This window comes from Muscardinus avellanarius, assembly GCF_963383645.1.
Source record: "Muscardinus avellanarius genome assembly, chromosome: 20".
Taxonomy (NCBI): Eukaryota; Metazoa; Chordata; class Mammalia; order Rodentia; family Gliridae; genus Muscardinus; species Muscardinus avellanarius.
Window position 1 is genome coordinate 32,107,632 of NC_137806.1, and position 19,783 is coordinate 32,127,414.

The 19,783-nt window shown below is 38.6% G+C and overlaps 1 protein-coding gene across 1 annotated transcript in view; it reads right to left on the reverse strand.

Moving 5' to 3' along the window:
* Positions 1–19,783, reverse strand: part of RYR2 (ryanodine receptor 2) — a gene marked incomplete at both ends in the record, with an annotated part of 554,680 nt that overhangs the window by 309,872 nt on the left and 225,025 nt on the right. The window contains 2 exons of the mRNA XM_080717126.1: positions 3,822–3,836; positions 12,339–12,359. Of these exons, the coding sequence (XP_080573252.1) occupies positions 3,822–3,836; positions 12,339–12,359 (36 nt within the window). The remainder of the gene's footprint in view (positions 1–3,821; positions 3,837–12,338; positions 12,360–19,783) is intronic.

Genomic DNA, 19,783 nt, shown 5'->3' on the forward strand with positions numbered 1-19,783 from the left:
ACTATTTACCTGTCTTGCAAATTCAACTTTTTTTCTCGGGAAACTCGAGTAATTCATTAATAATTATTTACTGAATCCCCCTGTGACTGTCTTCAAACTATTTGCTGGGCATGTTGGTGCATGCCTGTAATCCCAGTACTTGGGAAGCTGAGACAGAAGGATGGCAGGTTTGAGACCAGCCTCAGCAACTTGGTGAGGTCCTCAGCAACTCAGACTCTTTCAAAGTAGACAATAAAAAGGACTAAAATTGTAGAACTCAAAGGTAAAAGGCCTCAAGTTCAATCACCAGCACCAAAAGCCAAAAAAAAAAAAAAAGAAACTGAACTGTTTCTCTATTTCTTAGCACCTATTATATAGGATAGATTAGGTCCTTTTAGTTAAAGTGTTATCTGGAATTACATGTCCTTGAAGTACTTTTCCCAAAGTGACCTTGGCTCTGTCCCTGAAAACGCTGTCACTTGTTGAACCCAACTCCCCTCCTCTTGGAGCTGGCAAGCCCAGTTTGGTTAGAAATGTCACTGGCCCTTCTTCCTGACCCCTCCACAGAACCAGGAGTCTCCCGAAGGTGATTGGAGCTGACTACCAAGAAGCGGTTGCTCTTTGAGGAAGGAAAATGCTACAATATCCAAACTCTTCTCGATGACCTAAGAACTTTTGGCATAAAGGAGTCCAGCATCACCAAATCAAAAGTAAAATTTGACTTTTTCAATAAGCATTTTTCCAGTCTTGTGTGTGTTTGGGGGGGTTGATCTCACTTTCCCTGAGAGAACCAACAAGGTTAATATTACTTAATAGTATAAAACAAATGCAAAAGTAGAAATGGATTAAAAGTCAAGCCTTCAAAGTCTAAACAGTACTGCTCTAGGTATTCTAAACAGACTTCACCTCATTCATTTCACTATTTTAGTTCCTATGCCTCGAAATTTCTAGGATCTTATGAAAAATGTTCAGTTGGGGACCTGAGATAAGCAAAAGCTTTGATGTAACTGCTCCTGTGCTTGCATTTATTTAGAATAATATTCGGTCATAAAGTATAACAATATTTTCCTTTGTGGATAAGAGGAAAAATTGTGTTATTACAGCTACTCGAAGCACTGTCTTAAGCTTAAAACAGATGAGGGCAGAAATTCTTAAACTTTAAAAACAGAACCATAATGGAGGGCGACAGCTTGCTTTATATACCCATGAAGATTACAGGCTCTCTGCTTTCTTTTCCTAGTTTTTCACTATTTTTTAAATATGTTTTCAATGAACATTGACTTACTAATCTTTTTTGTATTACTGTAGGCGAAAACCATTTAACTCACTAATATATAAGGTTTTTTAACTGTATCAAGTCTTTAGCTATCTAAGGTTAAAGTTTTTCTGCTACAGCGATCAATATAGGCCATTTCTCAAAATACCAGGCCCTTATTATGTAAGCTTTTTAAAAACAATCAGATTCTACAGGCAAACTTTTTTTTTTTTACAGCCTTTGAATGCTACATCACATTCCTCTTTAGAGTTTTAGAATAATTTTTGTGTCTTATCAGGGATTGAACCCAGGGGAATTCTACCTCCCAGCTACACACCCAGCCTTTTTTTTTTTTTTTAAAGGGTCTGGTTGGGTTTCAAGGTTGCTGAGAATCTCCCTGCACTATAGCGCTGAGGCTCCTTGAACCTGTGACTGTCCTGTCTCAGCCTTCTAAGTATTGGGATTATAGGTGTAAGCTACCATGCCTGGCAACATAGAATTGTTTTAAAGGTGTATTATTTCAGTTAATATGGAAACAGACCCCCAGTATTAGGAATTATAGAAAGGAACCCTGAGCAATTTGAAGTAAAAGGACTTCTTTGAGAGTAGAGATGCTTTCTCCTATATCTTTAGATATATACTGGTACTACTTGGGAAACAGTAAAGCTAGTTGTTTCAGGGAGAAAAAAAAAAATTATCCTTCCCATTGTGTGAGAATGAATTGCACAAGGTGCATTAGGAGCCAGTGAGAATGGGCCTGGCGTTTTATCTGCATGGGTTTTCAGCTACTACTGATTCTCTAACAGCCCTGTATCCTTAAACAGTGAGAGTCCCAAGAGTGTCACAGAATGACAATTACTGAGAAACCTGGCTTTGGTCCAGAACCAAAGCCAAGATGAGGTAGGCTCAGACTAAACCAGAGGTTGTGCCCATGATAATTTGCTACAGAACCAATGCCCAGTGGATGCTGCCAAGATGGCAACTGGGTTCAGAGGAGTGTGGCTCAGGCGGTGTCTTCAGCACAAGTCTCCCCAGGACACAACCAGCTCCTCCTGGCTCAGGACCAACAAGCAGAAAGGGGCTTCTCCAACAAGCCTGCTTCCCCCAAGTCTAGGCAGGTAAGCCATGTCTTCCCAGGCACAGAACCCAAAGCAAATCCTCAAAGGCAAAAGCTAAATGACACTCAGCTTTTCCTGCTACATGGCTCTGATTACTCTAACTGCATGCATACGCCCTCCCCTTCATCAATTCCTGGCCTTTCTCCATCATCTGGCACAGATATGAAATTAGCTGTTGGCCCTTCTGGCCTTCCAGTTAACAGAAATCAGAGCCTAATTAAGTTATTACAGGCACAACACCTGGTTTAGGCTCCGTGCACATCCTTCTGTTTGCACTGGTTTTTACATAAATCTGCTCTTGCAATAACAGCTTAGGGTAACATTTGGGTGTTTATTCCTTTTCATATCCCCAAGAGGAAGTCATTAAGGGGGCTGGGACAGGGCTGCAATGATGAAAATACAATCAATGCATACTTTGTGATCAAAACTAAGTTTTTTTCCAATCTGATTTCATTGTATTTTCAAAGAAGAGAACATGACCACATTTTGCTGCTGCTTGTATTTTCCCAGCCAAAACCCCTGTGTCTCGGTACATCAAATTGAGCATGTAATGCCCTCTTCCTTATATTTTCTTCTAACAAATAAGGGCTGGGTTTATTTAGTAATTTGGAAGATGCACCATGTCTTTGTTGCTAGGTGGTATGTCTATCTTTCCCATCCCCACTGTCAGATTGCTTACTGTTACTGAGTAGGTTCACAAGGCATCTGGTCTGCAGATTTGTAAAATATGCCTGACAGACCTCCTTAAGTAATTCCACAGGCTGCCAAGAGTTCTCTGCTTCCATTTTTCAAAGCTACTTTTCCAATCTATGTCCAGAATTTTGATTAACACTTTTCAAAGCCTGTAGCTTCTGAAACGACCCTCTCGATTTGTATCTTTTGAAATGACATACTTTTGAGATTATAAACTACACTAAGCCTTTAGTAACTGAATACAAATCAACGTCTTTGTCATTTCAAGGCTTTGCAAATGAACATTAAGCCTCGTGGACATTATCCAGGAGAAATGTGGTAGGTAAAAAAATGAAGTTTTCAACTCCACATCATTAGCAAACTGCAGCCTACTCTTCCTATCATTTACTGACATCTGCCTGCAATGACATGACCGTGTGCTTCACTATTTTCTTCTGTATCCTTTTCAAAGTTTCATTTTTCTAATTTAGTTGAGAGAAAAAAATGAGGTGAAGTATTTTACCTCTCTTAGACTAAGAAGCAGCATAGTAGTTTCTTGATGCTTCTTCCAATTTCCTAGAGAGAATGTCCTCGTGGGCTAATGCAAAAGTGCTTAGAGGCTAAACAGCATACCCAGATAGAGCCCTCTACAAAGAGATCTACAAATAAAAACTGTTTTAATGGGAGAAATTCCTAGCATTGACTATTTCAACTTGGTATCTTACAGTATAGCCCAAAGGTACCACATATGATTCGATATTGTTAAATCTCAACACAAAGATTATCCAAAATCTTACCTTCATCATGAATTTCTGTAGGAACAAAGAAAAAAAGGAATATTAGATACACATCATTTCAAAGACCTGCTGAAAAATAGCTTTCATTTATAAAGGCTCCATTGTCTCCAATGGAGCTATGTAAATAAAAAGCAAAAAATTCACTGGGTTGTCGCAACAAAACTTGGTATCAACTACATGCTAGTGAAAGCTGCAGCAAGCAAAACGCTTTTCAAAGATGTTGGTACATTAGTTCTCTTTTCTGTGAAAACATGCCGCTCTACTGGAATGCGTGAGTCAATGTACAACATAACTGAGCACCGAGGAGGGAAAATCTTCACACATCTTCTGAAAATGCTTCATACAAATTTTCTTCTTTACATTTAAATGCAGTGATCTAAATAGCAATGCCTTTTGGTAACAGTCAATTACCCGAAGATAAGGTGAGCTTTCAACTAATATGCTTCAAGAAGCAGTGCATTCTTCATGCAAAATCTCTGTAAGCAAGTCCTTAGACGCCTGATAATGTTAAGAGGTAAACTTCCCAAAGTCATTAAAGTTCTGCATTGTCTCTTAAAACCACACTGTCTTCTCTCATGAACTCCTCCATATATAGTTTACAAACTGTGTGTGTGTGTGTGTGTGTGTGTGTGTGTGTTATTAAATGAAAATTCCATTGAGACTTATTTTCTGTGTAAGAAAATTTTCAAGACTGTTTTCACAAAAATACACAGGTTGTTCAGTTACCTTTTTGTACCTAATAATGTTATGTATTACGTTCCAATTATATGCCCTTATGTGATTCAGTAATGCTACAAATATCTTTCCATGAGAAATTTAAGTCATTTTTATACCATAATCCAAAAAAATAAGCAAATACTGTTTGCTGCAGTATATATTTTGCAAATTCATTCAATTCTTTTTAATTGAGATAGGTTTGGTTTTTTTTTAAGTATTGTCTGATTTTGTCAGTTAACTAAATCAAAGTAACATTTTAATAGTAAAAAGCAGTCAATAGTCACTGAAGTCTGCTCTTTGGAAGTTCTAAGTTGTATCTGAGTGTAAGGTAAAGACACAGCAGAGAAAATCAGCATATACAGTAAAATAAAGTGAATACTACAAACTAGCCAAGGCTAAAATATCCATCTCCGTAGATACATGCTCCTCAAAACATAACCAAGAGCCTGAAAGATTATGTGTACATAATTAACCTTCTGAGCAGGTCTAATTGGTCCATCTGGCTTAAGTGCCGGATAGTATCAAAGTTATAGCATTATGAGATATTCCAAAGGAATCATTCAAGGTCAAGGAAGAAAGTGAAATCCATTCAAACAGGAAAGATGAATATATTGTTTAATATCAATGTAAACACTAACTAGGTGGGATGACATAGAAGAACAGGGAAATAATCTTTGAAAGAGGATTACATCATGGAAAGGAAAGAAAATATAGAAAGATAAGCATCAAAGAAAGGCACCTCTTTAGGTGTGGTTAATTATTTTTATGCTCACAATAAATCTGATGAAATTAACTTTTACACTCAGGAAAATATTACCAGGCCAGAGAAAAAAAATTATTTGACAAAGTAGAGCAGAATTACATAAATTCTAACCTGCTTTCTGTCTTAAATGAGTTTTCTGGATGATGAATTCACACAGAAACAAAAAGGGGTGAGGGTAGTCTTAAGTCTGTAGGGTAAAACTACATGTTAACTGTTAACTCGGTGTCCTACGGTTAAGTTTAATTACCACTGAACTGACAGGTCAGATGAAGCTCTAAATCTCAGCAAGAACTGGGAGGTGAAGCCAAGTATGTGATACATTAACATGAAATTGCTGGTGTATTTAACATAAGCATAGACAACGCTGGACATCCAATGACTGACAAAAACGACTGTCTTTGGTGTCAAAGCTTAAGTCATGCCAACATACCAGATCTGAAAACCCTAACAGATTTTTCTTAGCAAATACAAATGATTATGAGCCATCACAAAAGCCCGCTGTCAAATATCAGACAGGTAGAGACTGAGTAATTATACTGAATCCATTGCTGATGGGAAAAAAAAAAAAGAAAATTCGAGTGATGTAGAGAAGTTTCTCTACACTCTTCTCCAAATAGACCACATCTTGGGCCACAAAGTAAGCACTAGCCAATTCAAAAAATGTGTCATATTTCCCTGAGTCTTTTCAGACCACAATGAAATGAAACAAAATCAATTGTAAGAAGATCCAGAGTAACCACATAAACATGTAGAGACTGAACACCACATTGCTGAACCAGGAATGGGTCATAGAAGTAGGGGTAAAACTAAGTTCCTAGAAACAAATGCAAATAGAGATACAACATATCAAAACCTCTGGAACACCTTAAAGTCGACATTAAGAGGAAAATTCATAGTGCTGAGTACCCACGTAAGAACAGAAAAAACATCAAATAACCTAATTAACAAACCTCAAAGCCCTTGAAAAATAAAGAATTTATCCCCAAAGCTAGTAGAAGACAGGAAATTATTAATGGATTACAAAACTATGGGATATGTACACAATGGAATTTCACTCAGTAATAAAGAAAATTACATCATTTACAGAGAAGTGGATGGAACTAAAGAACATTATGCTAAGTGAGATGAGTCAGTCACAGAAAGTAAAAAATCAGATGTTCTCCCTAATAGGTAGAATCGAGGGAGAGAAAGGGTCATAGGAACTCTAGATGAGGAAGCAGAAACCATAGATGAGCAAGTAAGGCGAAATTAGGGGGATGGGAAGGGGGGAGAAAAATTCCTTAACAGACTTGACATACATTCAGAAACATATCAAAGTCAATCACAAACCAAGCAGGAGGGAGGGGGAGGGAATTGGGGACAGGTTAAATGAGTGATGTGTGCACGCATGCCTCTACCGTTTTCTGTTCTATTATGGTGCCAACAATGCACCAATCAGAAAATTTTAAAAAATGTTTCTCTACACAAATGTTGCCTGTGTAACCTGGCTCTTGATTCTTTAAACTGTTATTTCAATTTAGTGAAATGACTATAAAGACCTTAGAAATTTCACTAAAATAACTCCTCAAAAAATATCTAGATAAGGAATTAGCAACAAGCACTTGAAGAGTCCTTAGGAAGTATCATCACACGCAATAAGAGAATTGGTTGTAATTTGATGCAGGAGCTCTTTTAAACTTTCCGTGAAGAGGGCCGAATGTCCAGCTATGGATGTGAAACATCCATCAATCTTGGGCACCTTGCCATCTCTTTCCTCCAAGAATTAAGGTGCTACGAGTCCTAGACTCTTCCAACTGCAACTTTCTTGGAGCACAGAAATATTAGGGTTTCAATCTGAAGTGACCCCCAAAAGCTCTGGTCTCCAGGAATTAAGGTTGAGAGGTGGTAGAGCATAGCTGAAGGAGGTGGGTCGTGGTGGAGTTCCTCTGAGGATTTTCCCTCTCCACCTGTCTCCCTCCCTACCTTTGTCTCTCCCTCCCTCTCCCTCAGCCTCCATGAGCTGAGCAGCTTTCCTCTGCTGTGCTATTCTCTGCCTGGATGTCGCATCTCGAAGCCAGTTGACCATGAACTGAACCTCTGAAACCATGAGCCCAAATAACATCTTTCCTCCTCTAAGTTGTTGTTCTCGGGTATTTTGATGACAGCAATAACAACGACAAAGAAAACAGACTAACACAGAAAGCATCTGTTAGCTTTCTGCTGTTGAGGAAAAGGACAAGTTGCTTGAATATCAAAGACTTGGGTTTCTTGGTGGTTATATTGAATGGTGCTCCCATTAAATTTTAGGGGGCAGAGTGATCTGGCATCAACAATTCCAAGTCCCAAACATATACGATTATTTACTGATAGCATATATAAATATGTATTTGTAGAAAACATTAGATATCTCTCATGATGAAAATATCCCATGCCAATGCTTAATTACCTAGGTACCCCGGCTGGAAATATTCAAGCCTGTACAAATAGACTGTTAAATGCACAAAGTACCGTGCCAGTGTTTAGTTTTAATGCTTAATTATACATATGACACTTCCCATTATACTTTGTCATTCAGCTGAACGTGCACACAGACATGTTTAAGAAGAACACAGCATATTTTCTGGTAGATTTGTATCAACTGTTGTATTTTTCAACCTGTCAATAACTCTATAGACAGTATTTAAATGGGCTGTCTTCCCTTTCAAATGTAATGGATTTGACATATGTCTATATAATTATCTAAGCTCTTCTTTAGAAAGGTGAAAAAAATAAGTGATTCTGATAAGCTACTCCAAGTCCTGACATTTTATCTCAGTGACACACGTTTACCTCGGAGCTCATGAATGAGTATAACATAAAGTCAAAGAGCTAGCTCAGGCATTCTTTATCCTGCAAGACTCCATGGAATGTTTCTCTAAGCTCTTCAGAGGAATTATAATTACCTGAAGGCACATGAAGACTACCTTATGTTCATATCCCTATCTACTTATGAAATGGCATCCCACATTAGGATACAGAAGATTCTGTACTTTTGATAATTTTTCAAACATGAACATCAGTTTCTAATAACATGAAAACATTTCAAAGACCGACCCTCACAAAATAGTAGCTGAGTGCTAAAATGCATTTTAAAAATAATTACTGAATTAGGAACATATGCAATGATTTGGAACCTTAACTAGTTAAAATGTTATCAACAGGTTTTTTTTAAGACATTACTTGGCTGCAGTCAATGTTTCCTGTGTAATAACTTCACAGGCTTTAATTGTCCACACCCAGGACCTGAGATCCTAGCTGCCATACTGTAGACAGCACAATGAGGTAGGTCAGGTCCCACGGATGGGGAATGGAAGTCACAGTTCATTTCTAAACAACCCAAGACTCAGAAATGTTCTTCTGGGTTTGTTTGTTTGTTTTGGTGGTACTAGGGGTGGAACCCAGAGGCTTTCTACCTCCGGGCTATACTCTCAGACCTTTTTTATATTTTATTTTGAAACAGGGTCTCACTAAGTTGCTGAGAGCCTCACTAAGTAGCTGAGGCTGGCTTCGAACCCATGCGATCCTCCTGTCTCAGCCTCCCAAGTGTGGGGATTACAAGCGTGCGCCACCACACCCGGCTTTCTGTTTTCAAGTGTAAAAATGAGTGTTAATTCAGTAAGTTTCTGTTCAAGCACAAGTGTACAGAGGTGCCCAAGAGACACTGAGGAAGGGGGAGAAAGGAGATTTAAAAAGTAGGGAACAAAAAGGGAGGATCAAAGGGGACTGAGAGAGGAAGGAAGGGAAGGAGGAAAGAGGAAGAGAGGAAGAAAAGGAGAGAGGGAGAGGCTGACCCTAGATGAAGCTACCCAGAAATACAGTATCAGAAAATTTACATATAGGCCATCTTCATTTTCATACATAGTTAAGCTTTCTAATTTCCAAAAGGTCTTGATCAGGAGTTCTTATATGCCACTCTAGACAAACAAGGGTACCAGCTATAAAACTCAGTCACCTGTCTCAGAAGACAATAGTCAGGGCTCCCATTTTCCAACACACACACTGCTCTAGTACCCGACAAGGATAACAAAGACAGTGGCGGTGCATCTGCCGGCTGCCCTCAGCTAATGGCCCACTGCCAAGCCATGAGGCCGCTACAGGTGTCTTAGAGAGGCTGCCAGGCTCAGAGTCGGCCTTCCTCCCAGGACCAGTGAAGAGAGCTTCAGGAATACCCCTGCTCCCGGGAGCTGGTGTTTAACTGGAGACCAACAGTCGAGGCTGCCCGGAGCCCTAGGAAGAAGTCACCACTGCTGCCCAGCTATAACAGGTGCACCTGGCTACAACAGGAGCTGCTGGTCAGGGGATTCTGGTGATAGGAACATTGCCAAATGTCCTGTCCAGTGTCTAAGAGCAAGATAGCTCTGGACTTCCAGCGAACTCTGAACGACACTGGTCACAATCGCTCAATCTCACTCTTTCCCGCTGTACCTGAAGAGGTCAGGGTTTGGGCACAGGAGGGACTGGGGACCCTGGCAGAGGAAGTGAGAAGCTGCTTCCCACACACCTCGCCCTCCATTGTCCTCTGTGGGCTGGCCCCAGTTGTTGCCATGCAGGTACAGGTGCATCAAAGCTCAGAGGGTTGCCTGTTACACAGAATGGGCTGCTGTAACTACTGAAATGAAACTTGCCCAACTTGGAATCACCAGGAGGTGTTTCACCCTCTGAATCGGCAAAGGATTTGGGGGGACCAGTTCCAAATTAGCCCTAGGGACAGAGGAGAACAAGCCACAGTCTTGAGGTGGGTGGGCAGGGGGCTGAATTATTTTCTGTTCCCCTTCCAGGTATGCCTGCTAGAGCGTAATTCCAACTTCTAACTACCAAAGCTCCCAGTTTGGATTGGCCTTCAAAAGAAAGTATCTCCAATCTGAAACTCACCCAGATGTCTACATATAATGACCAGAGTTCTAAGATCTGTCAAGCTTTTCATTATATCTAAATAAACATGCATTTCAACATCACATGGCTTATTAACAATAAACTTAACAAAAAAGTTCAGTTTCTAATTCTATAGAGAAGGCGATCTAGGCCAACAGTGCGTCTATGCAAGGCTGCAGAACTGGTCTTTGGCAAAACTCAGCCTCCCAATGTGCTGCTCAGTAGTACTTCCAAGACCACCTCAGAACTGAAAGGACATCCCACCCTGAAGACTTGGAAATCAATGAAAATACGTATGGAAATGGAATACTAGGGAAATAAGGAATTAACAGCGAGACAGATTTAAAGTACTGAAACGCAGAGAGGGCAAGGGAATGCCCTCAGTGTGAAAACAAGGTCATTTTTTGTGTTTACATCTTCTATTTTCCATCAAGTTAAAAGCAGCTGGAGTGATTGGTCAAGGAATTTCAACCTGGATATCTCCCAGTAAATCCTCCATGAAAGGGAAGGGGTGCATAAATGAGAAGGCACAGAGTATGTTTCAGGATGCTGATGTTGGGGGTGTGGTGGTATAGCCAGTCTTAGAAACAAGCTTTCATCCCCAAGATGGAAATTATGTGGAGTTTGGATCAGAACTTGAACTCATGGCACCAAAGAAGGTCTGAAGCTTCAACAAGAAATAGCTGAACCAAGGAGTAGAGGCTGGTGGCAAACTTAAAACTATTCCCAGGAACACTGTACAGAAGTAATTCTCAAAGATCAATATCGATGCCCTTATGAAAATGGTCAATGAAAAGAAACAGCCCAGGTGTCCAACAGATGAGGGAGGGATTTACATTATGTTATAAACACAGGATGGATATAAAAATAGTTATATCGTTGGCAGGAAAATGGATAGGGCTCGAGATTATGTTAAGTGAGATTAGCCAGTCGCAGAAAGTCAAGGGCCATATGCTTTTGCTCAGTCAGGGAAGCTTGAGAAAAAAACTGGCAAACAAAAGGAACTTCAGATGGATGAGGATAGAATAGTGGAAGGAGACTTGAGGTGAAAGCAGACATCTTATGATGGAAACAGTCCAAATCATCTTGGGTTAATTTATCAAGTTTTCTATATCAATGTTTATATTATGGGGGGGACAGACAGGGCAAAACCTGGAGGCAAAAAAATGCTGATTTTTCTATCACTCTGAACCTCACTATGCTGCATGAGTATAACGTACCATAAAAAATTATAATAGAAAAAAAAAGCAAAATACTCCTGACTATCAAGGGCTGAAAATGGCACAAAATTGCAAAAGTCAGGTAGCCACGCAGTTGTTTTGGGAAGGACACTGGCAAGGCCTTCCAGACCACCGACAAGATAGTCAACCCTTCAAACGAGAGACCCGGATCCCAAGACCACAAAGTACCACGAAGGCAAGTCAGTCTCAGATCACTCGTCCTGTTAAGTCACAGAATAGAACCACGACAGCCTTGCTGATTTGCTCTTTCATTGGGAGAAGTCAGGTGGGGACTTTAGTCTTGCTGAGACTTTAATTGCCACGCAGAATCCTGGGTGTCAAGAACTGGAAGAGACCTTGCTTCTCCCATCCCCTCCTCACCTCCAGGAGATGACGTAGACACCAAGAGTAGTCCCTTGTTGGCATGAGGCTGTGGCTATGGGGGCCCTCAGGCTTAGACTCCAGAACCCTATAGCTCAAGCCTTCCACATGATAATGGAATTCACCTTGACTAAGATGATACTCAGACTTGGCTGCCTTATTCAATAGTAGATGGAATAGAAGGGCTATGCAGATTTTGAGATGAAACAGTCGAGGACTGGGGAAAAGATGAGCACATTAATGATAAAGCCTTTCCTGTTAGCCGGAAGCACACCATCATTTATATAATTGATGTCAATTATATAAGCGCTGTATGGTTCTGGGAAGGGAGAGTGCTTGACTAGAACCCACTTTAGAGGAAGCAAAACTGGGAACAAAAAAAGTTCTAACCAGAGACCTGTGAGGTGTTCGTTCATTGCAAAAGAGCAGTTTCATTTAACACTAACAGGACAAGCCACGCTAGGAAGCAAAATAAAAGGATTAGAGGTAACAGCGAGCATGCACTATTTCACCACAGTTTCTTGCTAAAGACATGGAAACACATACCCATTTTTCCACATCAACTTGCTGTGGAAAGAAAAAGCCAAATTAAAAAAAATACCTTGATGTTTATTAATGGCCATCATTTAAGTCAATTAGCAATGTAGTCCCTGTACCCACATCTATTTCCAGTAATGAAGGATAAGGAAATATATTCAATTTCTTATTAACAACATGCCATCTTATTTAGTAATCAGAATGTCAAAGGTCAGAAACTGGAATTAAGAGGAACATGAAATATTGATAATCTTAAATATTTAAAATCAAAGGTGAACATTTGCCCAATTCTCAAACCCAATATGCCTATTTTAGGGACTTATCAACTTTTAATAACATCTGTTTTATTAAAAAGATCAATTTGGCAAGATGTAATTTTTCACAAAACTTCTTACCTCATTCTTTTGAGCATTACATCCAATCTCAAGAAAAAGACATTTTACCAAATTCCAAAATTATACATTTTTCAAGTTGCACTTAGTCATGAATTAGTTTCATAATTCTGTGATCCTTTAAAACCTGTATGACAATTTTTACTTTTTTTAAAAAAAAAAGTTATATCAATAATGACCATCTACTACAATGCCCTAGGGTGTGTGTGTGTGTGTGTGTGTGTGTGTGTGTGTGTGTGTTAAGTGAGAATTGAACCCAGGGACATTCTACCTCTGAGGTACACCCATACCCAGCCTTATATTTTTATTTATTTTAGAACAGCAGTTCACTAAATTGTAGAGGTCCTCACTAAGTTGCTGAGGCTGGTTGCTAACCTGCAATCATCCTGTCTCACCCTCCCAAGTACTAGGATTAGACATGTTCCATTATGCCCAGCTTCTGTAGAATTCTGAGTATATCAGTCAAAATAAAAATTCCATCATGAAGGGATATATTCAGTCTTACATCTAGGTTTGCAGAACTCAACCATTCTGTAGAAGGTATGATTGGTGTCTCATCTTTGTGCCTAAGTTAAAATGTAATTTCTCCAGAAAATCGATTAATAGGCATGAAGGTGATGCCAAGTAGGGCAAAATTTGGACTAAAGTTAAGAATCTCTGCTCTTAAGCCAGTTCCTGGAAGGCAGTGCTCACAAATTGCAGTATACAGACCAATTGTTTTTAAACATCATAAAGTCTTAATGGAGGACAATAAACTAAATATATAATCAAAATTTTCTGAAGCCCTGGTCAAATTCTGTGGTTTACTCCACAAGCATTCTGGCTTTGTTAGTCATGTATTTAGTCTTCACAAAAATCCATCTGAATGCTACTCTCTTTACATTTAAAAAAGCGCTACTTTTCTGTAAGAACATTACTGGGTATAGTTTTCATGATACATTTTCTTTGTTTTATAAAGGACAACATTTCATATAAACATCAACCTATTCAAGTGGTGAATCCATGGAGGTGGGGAGGTTACTGGAGACTGAACCCCGGGGTGTTCTACTTCTAACCTAGAGCCTCAATACAATTTTTCATTTATTTTTTATGTTTGAAATACAGTTTAAGTTGCTGACATACATGCATGACTACACCCAAATTGATAAATCCATTTCTTTAGATCTTGAGTGGGGGGAAAAAAAACACAAGGTAAAAGAAGCATGTTCCATATAGGTCAGTTATCAAGTATTTTTCTACTTCCCCCAAAATTTTATGTTCTCATCTAAAAAATAGTTCAGGAATATATGAAATGGCTTCAAGATAAAAATGACATTTTAGCAACATACACGATTATCAAAAAATGCATTATACCAGCAGGTTCACATCTAAGTGTTACACATTCACACAGATCAGGGTCAAGACAGGCACCATGGAATTTACCAGGAGCGAGAATTTGTAATCAAGAGTCATAGTTGAAATTATCACCAGCCACAGAAGAGTTTCCATGACGCGTATCATTAGAGAAATACAGTTCCTTAAGTGGCAGGAATTAGTGAGAGCGCAACAGACACTGTATCCAAATACCCACTGACAGGCTTAGCAGCGTCAGCAAAACACACACAAGACAAGACAAATGGTCCACAGAGCAGACAGACTGCAAGATGGTACAGTCGTAACTACATACAAGCGAGGCAGAGTGATTTCATGACACGGCTCTTACTAATGTTCACAAGAACTGTTTAATTAAGCCCCTGTAAAAAGTAGAGAATGACTAACGGTGCTAATGAAGGGAAATATAAAATTCACAATAAAGTCAGCCAAGTTCAGAATTTAAATCTTAACAAATCCATAAACCACCTAAAATAAATGCACGTTACTGATAATTCATTCAACTATGTGAGATTTAAAAAGTAAGTGCTTTAGAGAAAATATTTTGCCATCTAAAGGAAATTACACTAGAGGTCCTCTCATGAATGCCAGTAAATGGGGCAACCTTGCTTTTAAAACAAAAAATTCCCTTAAGGGAAACAATAATTTAAATGCCAACTTGACTTAGCAGAGGACATAGGAGTCATTACAATAGTAACTTTATAAATCCTAATTTATAACTCTAAACTCTGTCATAGAGAAGGTGGGTAATTCATAGATCTCTTATTGCATTTATATTTTAGTTACAAATTCAGGTGCACAGATATACTCTATAACCTTTAGAATAAGTACCATTGCTTCTTCCAAAATGCTTACGTTTTACAGTTTAAGATGAAGAGCTTCAGTATAATTGACATATCACATTTAAGTAGTTATGGGAGTCTGATCTTCCCTATGCAGCATTTGTGCCAAGACCCTGGGTGGATGTTTGAAACCACAGAAAATAGTAAACCCTATTTTACCTGATAAGCTCTTTATCACTTTTACATGTTACAAGAGTTGTTATATCCTTCCGTGTTTTATGCCCTGGAATCTCCTTTAGTATCTTCTTATACTTAGAAACATTATGAAGTTAAAGAGGGTTACCTGGACATAAGCATTGTGTTGTTCTAACAGTCTATCTGGTAATTGAGGAATCCAAGGAGTAACTAATGGGAGGGTAGCATACATGATGTGGATGCACTGAACAAAGGCTAGTTCCATGTCCTGGGTGGAATAGACCACGATAGTGTGAGATCTCTTCACAGTGACTGAAACCATAGAAATTACTACAGATAAAAGGGGATTCACTGTACCATGCACCAGGCTTTGAGCTGCGTACTTTGTATGTAATCTTGTCCACATTTTATACTGGAGGAAACAAAGGTTGTATAAAGGTGTAACAAATGTTCCACAACTACAAATCACACTATTACTAAATGGTCAAGCTGGACCTCAGAACTGGTCTTAATGTTTGACAAATCCAAGATGTACTGCCTGTCTTTTTCTTTTGTGGTACTGGGGATGGAATCCAGGAACATTTTATCTGAGGTACACTTCTTGCCCCATCTTATTTTTTGCCTTGAAACAGGGTCTAAGTTTCCGGAGGGCCTTGCTAAGCTGCCAGAGTCAGCCTCAAACCTGAGATTCCTCCATCTGAACTTCCCATGCATGTACTGGGAGGAGAGGTGTGTACTACCACGTTCACTTGTCTGAAATTATAATCTGTTTTTAATTTGAAATTTCTCAATAGAATATTTCTTATGATAGGCACCACCTCATGGGACATACTAAAAAGATAACACCAAGAAACTGGTAAGTGTATTTATGCCTCTACCATCTTGTACTCAAGATGCATAACCACAATGCACTAATTTAAGAAAAAGATGAGACTGGTAAAATGTACCTAGAAATTCTTCAAACACCGAATATGTTATATTCAGTTGTTTTAACATGCTGTTTTCTTTGCAGATACATTTTGAGCTGATTACAAGAATAAAACCGCAATCATTAGTTTATAACGTTTTGTATGCAAATATAATGCGAGTATTTAATCCATGCCTATGGTTCACTATCCTTCATTAATTTTTTAAAACAGTAAATTAGATAAAATCTCAAAAAATACCCTCTGAGCAGTTATACACCCTACTTTTTTATTATCAGGATAAGGTGAGGAGAACTAAAGTTTTTGCTGTGTTCTAGGACTCGGGAATTTATATTGAGCAGTGATGTTGCTCAAGTCACTTTTTAATTCTATATTAATTCTAAAACCAAGTGCCTTAGTATTCTACTTTCCCGTTAAAGGCTACTGGTTATGCTTTATTCGTTTCTTATATAGTACTCTACATATTACATAGGCTCATGTGTCAAATAATCTAGTACAAATTCATTAATGTTACTAAGTTCCAGAGAAAACTTAAAAAAAATTTAACATGTTTTATCTCCTGGGTACATTTTGTTTTATATTTTTGTGATATTGGGAACAGAATCCAGGGGCATTCTACCTCCAAGCTACACACACACACCCAGCCCTAATTTTATTTTGAAACAGGGTTTCACTGAGTTGCAAAGGGCTTCACTAAGTAGCTGAAGCTGGCCACAAACCCAGATCCTCCTGTCTCATCCCCCCAAATGCTGAGATTACAAAAGCCTGCACCACTATGCCTGGCTTTTTGTGTATATTTGAATAGCATATATATTTTATTTTTTATTGATACATCTTAATGGGAAAAAAGACTCGTGCAGACATCCATGCCCACATCATCCATTTAGCCCTTACCTGATCCCCACCCCATTCTCTCATCCCTCCTTCTCATGCTTGAATTAGTGATTGACTTTGGTATGTTTAAGTACATCATGTAGTTTAAAGAGTTTCCTCTTACCCCCTCCCATCCCCTCAGTTAAGTCACCTTATTTGCTCCTCTATAGGAGCTCCATCTAGAGATCCTCCTGTTACCCGTTTTCTCCCTAGCTTCTGCATATTAAGGAGAATATCTGCTTTCTAATTTTTGTGACTGATGAATCTTAGCAAAATGTTCTCCAGTTCCATCCATTTCCCTGTAAAAGACATAATTGTGTTTTTCTTTATGGCTGAATAAAATTCCATTGTGTACATATCCTGCAGTTTTGTAATCCACTCATCTGTTGATGGACATCCTGGCTGGTTCCATAGTCTGGCTATGGTGAATGGTGTGGCTATGAACACAGATACACATGCATTAGTTTGGTAGTCTGGTTTCCATTCTTTTGGGTAGATACCCAGAAGTGGTATTGCTGGATCAAATGGTAAGCTCATTCCCATTCCTTTGAGGATCCTCCATACTGTTTTCCAAAGTTTTTGCACTAATTTGCAATCTCACCAACGATGTTTTCGAGTTCCCACTTCTCCACATCCTTGCCAGCATTTGTTGCTCGTGTTTTGAATTATAGCTATTCGAGTTAGGTGAAATATCAGGGTAGTTTTGATTTGCATCTCTCTGCCAATGATTTTGAGCATTTTTTCGTGCATTTATTGGCCATTTGAATCTCGTTCATGGAGTGTCTAATTTACTTGCCCATTTTGATTGGATTTTTTGTTTTCTTAGTCCTAAGTTTGACTTCTCTGTATATTCTAGATATTAGTCCTCTCTCGGACGAGTAGGTGGCAAAAATCTTCTCCCATTCTGTTGGCTTAATTGAGATTAAAGTTCTCGATTGACAGTTTCCTTTGCTGTAGAAACGCTCTTCAATTTCATGCAATCCCACATATTCATTCACCTTTTAGTTTCTTGTGTCCTTGGGGTCTTTATCTGTGCCTACGTGTTGTAGTGTTGGACCTATGCTCTCTTCAAGGAGCATCAAGGTCTCTAGTCTAATTTCCAAGTGTTTGATCCATCTTGAATTGACTTTTGTGCAGGGTGAGAAAGTGGGGTTTATTTCCATTTTTCTGCATATGGTTAACCAGTTTTGCCAACACCATTTATTAAACAGGTTTTCCAGTTTATGTTTTTTGCCACTTTGTCAAACATCAATTGGCTTTAAGTGTGTGGATTTGTTTGAGTCTTCTCTTTTGCTCCGTTGGTCTGTGTATCTGTTTTTGTGCCAGTACCATGCTGTTTTTATTACATTGGATTTGTAGTATAGTTTCAAGTATTGTGATTCCTTCTGCATGTTTTTTGTTGCTAAGAACTACTTTGGTTATTCTGTGTTTTTGGATGTTCCAAATGAATTTAAGGACTAATTTTTCTGTTTTTGAGGAATTATCTTGGTAATTCCATCAGCAGATATATTTTAAAGTGCACATTTCCACAAAGAATAAGCTATCCTCCATGCATTTTTATCTCTAGAATTTTGGACTCTCCACCATGTTTCCAATGCCTCCAAACACATTTTTTTTGGGGGGGGGAGTAATTTATTATTTTTTAATTTAATCCTTTAAGAATTTTCCTGAATTTGAGTGTGTTTTATGTTTTTCAAACAGCTATAATACTAGCCCTATATAATCATTGAATCTTTCCGAAGATCTGATCCAAACAATAAAATATTTAAAACAAATCAAAGCCCCTTAGTCTGTTTCTGGTCTTAAGATTTCTTTCCCCAAAAGAGCATATGTCTGACACGGATTCTCTGGTGTCATGATTCGTTAAGTGGCCAAACTACCAATGATTAAATAAGATCCACACAATACACACGTATTAAAATATTTGTATCTTGTAGATAGTAAAGAAAAAAAGTCTATCCATAGTTGACCTAAGGATTAAGCCTAGAGTCTCACACACATGGGGCAAATACTCTACACCACTGAGCTATATGCCCAGCTCCAGGAAGTTATATTTTAGTAGACTAGCAGTTTACCTCTTGAAAGCAGAAAGGAAAAGAGGAACTGAGAACCTTCTGTCTTAAGTATTGTGCTGGGTACCTTAAAAATTGCTTCTTCTATACTTGGTAGCCTCACTAGTTAGCTAATAACTTTTCCTCCTTTTTCATTTCAAATGATCTCAAATTACAGAATCATTATCTCATACTACCAAGTGTTCCTGTGAATAGGCCAAGTTTTATAACAAAAAAAGTCAACTGCTAACTTAAAACACAGAAAGCACTCTTGTTAGTAAAATTATAATTTTAAAACCATTTCTACCTGCTAGAACACTGGATTTAATTTCAATTTTTAACCTGAATAAGACTGTAAAGTCTTTCTGCCATCAATTTAATAAATTGCCAGGCGTGATGGTGCACGCTTGTAATCCCAGCGCTTGGGAGGCTGAGACAGGAGGATCACACAAGTTCGAAGCCAACTTCAGCTACTGAGTGAGGCTCTTAACTTAGTAAGACCTTGTTTCCAAATAAAGTATAAGTCTGGGAGTATACCCTGGAGGTAGTAAAGGTTTCACCCCCAGCTACACACTCACACACATACACACAACACACACACACAAAAGCCGGTTGTGGTGGCATGCACTTGTAATCCCAGTACTTGGGAGGCTGAGACAGGAGGATTGCAGGTTCAAGGACATAAAAACAGCCTCAGTAAGCATACTCATCAATTTAGTAAAACCCTGCTTCAAAAATAAAAGTAAATTAAGGCTGGGGATATAGCTCAGAGGTAAAATGCCCCATGATTCCATCCCCAGTACCTAAAAACAACAACAAAAAAAAATCAAATTTACCATAAAGTCAAGCAAAAGAAGTAACAAA